This window comes from Labrus mixtus, chromosome 6 (genome assembly GCF_963584025.1).
Source record: "Labrus mixtus chromosome 6, fLabMix1.1, whole genome shotgun sequence".
Classification (NCBI taxonomy): Eukaryota; Metazoa; Chordata; class Actinopteri; order Labriformes; family Labridae; genus Labrus; species Labrus mixtus.
In genome coordinates, this window is record NC_083617.1 from 22,886,181 (window position 1) to 22,892,817 (window position 6,637).

At 39.4% G+C, this 6,637-nt stretch overlaps 1 protein-coding gene across 1 annotated transcript; it reads right to left on the minus strand.

The window, feature by feature from the left end:
- Window positions 1-273: 273 nt before the first annotated feature.
- Window positions 274-6,350, minus strand: cdk1 (cyclin dependent kinase 1). Its single transcript, XM_061040545.1, has 8 exons — window positions 6,247-6,350; window positions 5,640-5,682; window positions 5,343-5,499; window positions 4,689-4,812; window positions 3,270-3,440; window positions 2,218-2,381; window positions 1,472-1,613; window positions 274-541 (listed from the first exon to the last, which is right to left on the minus strand). Exons 2-8 carry the CDS (start codon window positions 5,674-5,676, stop codon window positions 425-427), a joined length of 912 nt encoding a protein of 303 aa, XP_060896528.1. The 5' UTR covers window positions 5,677-5,682; window positions 6,247-6,350; the 3' UTR covers window positions 274-424.
- Window positions 6,351-6,637: the final 287 nt, after the last annotated feature.

The window sequence follows — 6,637 nt, forward strand, 5'->3', positions numbered from 1 at the left end:
TTACCGTCTTTCCCATAGAGGATGACATATTTGTTTTTCTGCACCTAGTTATAAGATGAATGTACTTTCCCATGGGAGAAATACAGTAAAAGAGTCTTATTGCGGTCGTGCACCTAAAAAAAAAAAAAATGGTATTACAGTTGAGTGTGCTCCTTTTTTGCCGTTTAGAAATACAGTAAACCTTTGATATCCGGTGAAGAAATGCACTTCAGCTTTAGACAAACATGTGACCTTCTGGAATACATATGAATAAAAAGAGGGACACAATGTTCGTAGTTTTGAGACAGAAAGTGCGGTTTTATTGAAAAGACATTGTTGAAAGACAGAACATTACTAAAGGAATACAATTTTTACACACACAAGTATTTACAGAATGGTAATTCACAATGGTTCTGAATGTGTTTGTATGTAGGGGCAGTCATTTTTAGATTTTGTTTATGTTAGCAGCAGGGAGGGTGGATTTGTCCAGGTCATCAAAGTAAGGGTGAGTCATGGCCTCGCGTGCAGAGACCCTTTTGGGAGGATTGTAGGTCAGCATTTTCTACAGCAGAGAAACAAGACGGGAAGAGAAGTGAGGCTCTGCTACTCAAGATTTATGTGCAGGGACATGAATCACATCCTGTTTAATGGTAAAGACGAACCCTCTGATGCTAAACCATGACCACTATTCCTTATTCAGAAAAACAACCTTGAAAAAAAGTGATTAAAAACGTATTCTACATCATATATTCAAATTGAGAAATTCACCATTCTGTTATTTTTCATGATACTGAAGTCACCTTATTATCAAATGAAAACTTTGATACACAAATATTGCATTCTCTCAACAGTATGCACATTCACTGTTGCATAAAATTTTAAATATTGAGATTTTCACTGATTGCCATTAGTCACCGATAGAGAATATACCTAACATACCTATAATCTCATACTCACAACCTGTCTCTTTTAAATGTTTATCTTTGGACTAATTTAGATAGCACGGTGGATACAGCTGAATCAGGAGAGAGAGTCTGGAATGACTTGCAGGAAAGGAGCCGAGGGTCGGACTTGAACCCAGGCTGCCTACTGAGAGGACTATAGCCTCTATACATGGGGTGTGACACATTTGAATATGCAAAGAAAAAGGAAGACTTCATTTTGATGGTAGTAATGTTCCTGTCGTTTTGTATTTTTTACTCATGAATACAGTGCTTTTACTGAGCGAAGGAATTCACCTCTCTAACCTGGGTTAAGATGCTTACATTATTGCAGCCAATATTGGAAACATGCAATTAAACTACTTTGTTTTTGACTGTTCTTTCAATTGTGCATGATTGCAAATAATGCTTAACACTGAAATAAAATCTTAATTAACTTATTTTACTCTGACTCTGCGAAACTACGTTTTCTGTGTTAACTTTATCTGCTTGGTTTGAAGAAGTAACAGAAAAGTAAAAAAAAATAGAGAATAAAAAGGCCTAGTACTTACCGCCAGCAGATCCAGGCCATTCTTATCAAGGTTTTTCACCATCGATGACAGGTTACCAGATTTCCATTTAGGGAATGTGTTTTTGTAGTCAGGCAGGCTCTCGACCTCAGGCCAGACATCATTGTTTGGGGTTCCAAGAGTCCTGGAAAGAGCAGAAACAGACAAATGGATTCAAATGGCAGAACTACAGGGAAGTGACTTTACACCACCACTTTCTCCTTTCTCCTCTTTATTTTTCTTCCTTTATCCCTGCTCGGACATTCTTCATTTACCGGTACATATTTTAATTTTATCCAGAACTGGAGATTTCTAAAAACAAACTCTTAGCATCCAATCTAAGAGTATAGCTTAGCTAGCATCCAGTGTTTACCCATTTTGTGTTTAATAATTCTGGCTTTCATAGATGTTGTAGTTTTAGTTCTGATTCATAGTTGTGTGGCTTATTATCATATATTCAATATATATATATATATATATATATATATATATATATATCTCAAGTATTTGTTCAGTTCAGTCTATTATATAAGCAAATACAAAGTCAGCACTATTCATTGACTTTTTATATTACTACCTTATTCTGCCAAATTGAAAAATAAACACAACAGTTTTGATATTTTCAATTAGAAAACGGGGGGCTACAGTTGACTTTTATATTTAACTTCTATCACCTACATTCATATAAACTGTTCACGTCTATAGAGGGATCTACTAAAGGCATGTATGATTTACTCTGGTGCACTCACCTGAAGATCCTGAACAGCTGGTCGATCTCAGAGTCTCCGTGGAACAGAGGCTTCTTTGTGGCAAGTTCAGCAAAGATGGTCCCAGTGCTCCAAACATCAACGGGGGTTGAATATCTGGGTGAACCCAGGAGGACTTCTGGAGCCCGGTACCACAGAGTTACAACCTGAGGACACACATGAGGGGTTATTTAGCCCAGCTCTTTAGTTGCTGAACAAATATCCTGTTACGATCATTTAGAAGTCTGATGTAAACGCTGAGGTAAATCACTGAAGTTAATTATCAGTATCTCTCTGTTAACAGAGACAAACACAGTGACAGCTGTCTCATATGAACAATCCACTGCAGGCTGAAGAAGAGGCATCGGTCGATCCCCCGTATCATAAGGAGCAGAAAATATTTATTTGATAATAACAATCCCTTTATTTACCCAGACAGATTTACCCAGTAACGTATAAAAGGTATTTTACTGATTTGTTGATTCATCAGACACATACACATCTGCATCTTTTAATGCTTACTGCTTAATGAAGCCTCCTCCGGTGTTTTCTGAAACAGCCGGTAATAACGATGGGCCTAATCAGTGTCGTTAAATGCAATTCTTTTTCTTCCCTTCAGTGTAAATATGATCAAAATATTTGAAGTCTGCTCTCAACTGAGCCTCTGCAGACAGACACACTGAGAGGCATGGTCGACACAGACATCGTTCTAATGCTCGTATTTTGATTTGTAACGGAGGTGTGTTTGCACAGGAAAAGCGAGCTACAACTAGTTTTATCCAGACTATTTTAAAGAGACTCAACAAAGAAGCCAAATGTAATAGCATGTCCGCTGTTTGGCCAACAGTCTGCACTCAATGCCCTGCATTAAATATAAGGGACTATTAACAGAAATCCAGATAAGAGCACTGTTTGTCCATGAGCATAACGGTACTCTCTATGACCAATACGTATACCAGTACCAAAAAGTGTTAGTGTAGCATAGTTTTCAGTACCCATCCCCATCTACAGTGCGATTTTTAGTCCACAATTCTCAGTAGTGTGAAAAGACTCACCTCATGGGTGTAGACCCTGACAGGAACACCAAAAGCACGTGCTAGACCAAAGTCTGCCAGTTTGATGACTCCTTTGTTGTCAATCAGGAGGTTCTGGGGTTTCAGGTCCCGGTGGAGGACCCGACGACAGTGACAAAAGTAGATGCCCTCCAAGATCTGGTAAAGGTAGCTCTAAAAGGAGGTGGAGGGTAGGTGGAAGAGAGTAAACACGGAGATGGACAAATGTTTAGAGTTGTGAAACTATCATCGGTATAAGAAGGAACATCTGATGGAGGAGCAGTTTCTCCCCGAGCAATATTCAATGTCAGGACAACCTACTTTAGTTTATCATTCAACAATGTTACAAATGTTGTGTGTGGTGGGATATGGAGAGTCAGGGATGGTAATACTCTAGATTCCAACCTCTTTTCCTTGGAACCCCTAATTGCATCTAAGGGCAGACTCTCACTAGGCAACCTGTACCGTGCCCAAAACCGGTTTGACCCCTAAAGTCCAGTTCGTTTGACTAGTGCGAGTGCTCCATTCCATGCTCAAACAATGCCTTGGCCCTGGCACAGATAGAAGAGGTGTGCTTCGGCACAGTACAGTTGCTCATTCACAAACGGGTCCACAACATTGACATGAAGCATAATTGATACCCGCCTCCATTATTGTGAAAACTCGGAATGTTATGGCTGTATTTAACTAAAATAATCCAAAAGACCTGACGTGCGGGCGTGGACTCGACCGCACATCCCTTTAACTTTTTATTCCACCTGTCTTCTAAACTAAGCATGCTTCATGATCACGTAAAGTCATCACTGCGCTGTATGATAATGTTGTGTATGCACCCCTAAGAAAAGCTGAGGCCCCCATCAGAAAAAACTGATACATTGCTGTCAAGAAAAACGACAGAATAAGCCTAGACGTACTATTTCTTACACTGTAAATAAACTTTTCTTTAAACCAAGTGGATCCTCAAGTGTTGAAAAATGAAGCCAATGCGGAAGTGCAAAAAAATAGCAGTTCCTTGAGTGACTACAAACCACCCAGAAGTCCTACACAGAGCTACAAGCTGGTTCTGTAGCCTTTTATCTCTCGTGCTCTGTAGTCCTATGTGACTGTCCATGGATTTAGAGGAGGGTGTTCTTTGGGCCAACAGTTTGACAGGTGTTGTTCTGAATTAATTTGCTTTTAAATGCTTTGGCAGCAAAGGGTTTAATTGCAGCAAAGATATTAGATATTGCTGAAGTCGTACCGGTACTTTAAATCTTTGCTGGGGAAAATAATAAGAATGCTAATTTTTATGTATTGTCACTAAGCCCTATGTAAAGGGTTTAAAATGTTTAACTTTGAGCTGTCACACTGTTAACAAACATATTCAGATTTAAGAACCTTAAGATGAATCAGTGAGAGAGTTTATCAGCACAACACATTTACCTTCACCAGCATAGGATCCATGTACTGGCCAGAGGGGATAGTGTCCAAGTACTTCTTCAGGTCCATAGACAAAAACTCAAAGATGAGGTAAAGACGAGACTCCTGCATCAGGACATCCAGGAGCCTGTGAGAAACAAATACACACATTACTACTGAGTATGTTTATAGTATATTCATGGATATATTTTCCTCTTATGTAATGACTGTCTTTATTCCCCCTTACTCACATGCTGTATGTGAAAGGATCAGCTGGGTGTTTGTACTGTAAGTAGTTGCCTTCAATGAAAAGCTTGTTACAGGCTACAAGATAGGGGTATGATATAAATATATACACACCTATATAAATAATATATATATCTTTTTTTACACAACCAGTGGTTATGATAACTTTAGGGGTTTAATCTCTGTCTCATAGTGTTGTAAATCACTGGTGGTCTTACTAAAACCCACTTTTGACATTCTTTTATATCTTGTGAGTGGTTTCTTTAGCAACATCCCAACTCATAACGCCTCTCGAGTTACACCATTAATGGTGTTTGTTATTGCAGCAGGTAAGATCTTCTTGTTGTACAATTTAATCTACACTCTGCTGACAGTATACAAACTGATAACTCTGAATGACAGTCACTGCTGAAGATGTAAAGACAATCATACCGTACAACATTTGGATGCTTCAGCTCCTGAAGCAGAGAGACCTCTCTGACAGCAGTGCTGGGAACCCCCTCCTCCTCACTCTCCAGACGGATCTTCTTCATAGCCACAACTTGCCCCGTGGCCTTGTGTCTGCCTTTATACACCACGCCATATGTACCTGCAAAAACAAGTCACCAGAGTTCATTCATCCATCCATACTGGGCAACTCTAATAAACATACATCTATTAAACGTTTTTAGGTAGGTATCCCATTATGGTGGCAGAATATCTGTGGAAACAATAACAAATATAACAAACCTTCTCCAATTTTCTCTATTTTCAAATAGTCTTCCATTTTCACCTGAAATAAAGAAGAGATAAAACCTGTTAGTTACAGATTATGACATGAAGTGCCTCTCTCTAACTTACTATCTAAGAACGACGAGGCAGTGAAAGACTACAGTTAATAAGATAAAGGTTGAATAATGTCCATCATGTTACATTTCTACAAAGTGTCCTGGTCTGTTCACCTTCACAAACTCACGTTGACGTTATTACGTCAGTATTTCAGACTGTACGACAAACCGCTTAAACTTCTATGTGTAAATCTGAGTGTTTTCAGATTTTCTCCCTTCATACTTTAAGCCTAGCTTCAGCTGCTTCCTCGCGTTCCTCCACGTAAAGTCAAGAATAATATAATAATGACGACACTTATATAAACCTGTAACTTATCCGTTAAAAGGCCAGTTTCCTCAGGCTGAGCTATCGAGCTACTTTAGCTTAAGCTAGCTCACTTAAATCATCGTCAAACTGAACATTTAGGCCGAGGAAAACACTTTCTCACCAGACTAGACGGTCCTATTCTTACCTAAACTGAGATAAAAAAATCAATATCCCAACATCTGTACAGTAGAATAAGGATTACCTGAGCCGTCTCGTTGTTACTCTGTGTTCACAGACTGCCGCTGGAATGCTGACAAACTCATTTGAATTGACCGCAGTACAGCAGCGGTTCAAAACGGACCAATGGGCTCCTGTGACGCATTTCAAAACCAGCCAATCAGAAAGCGGCTGGCTGCCATGTTGGATGAGCGGGAGCGAACGCGCCGGCGTAGTCGATCCAGTCCTCCGCCCCCCCCCCGAGCTTTACCTCCCTAACAAACATAGTCTGTCTCTTATTGTTTTGAACTGGTTTAATGTGTTGCACAGGGAATCGTAGATTCACTAATTAGGCTCTACTAGCACGGTATTTGACTTTTGTTGAGTAAACATTAAAATGAACTACTCCGTGAACAAATATAAAAATATAAGTGTAA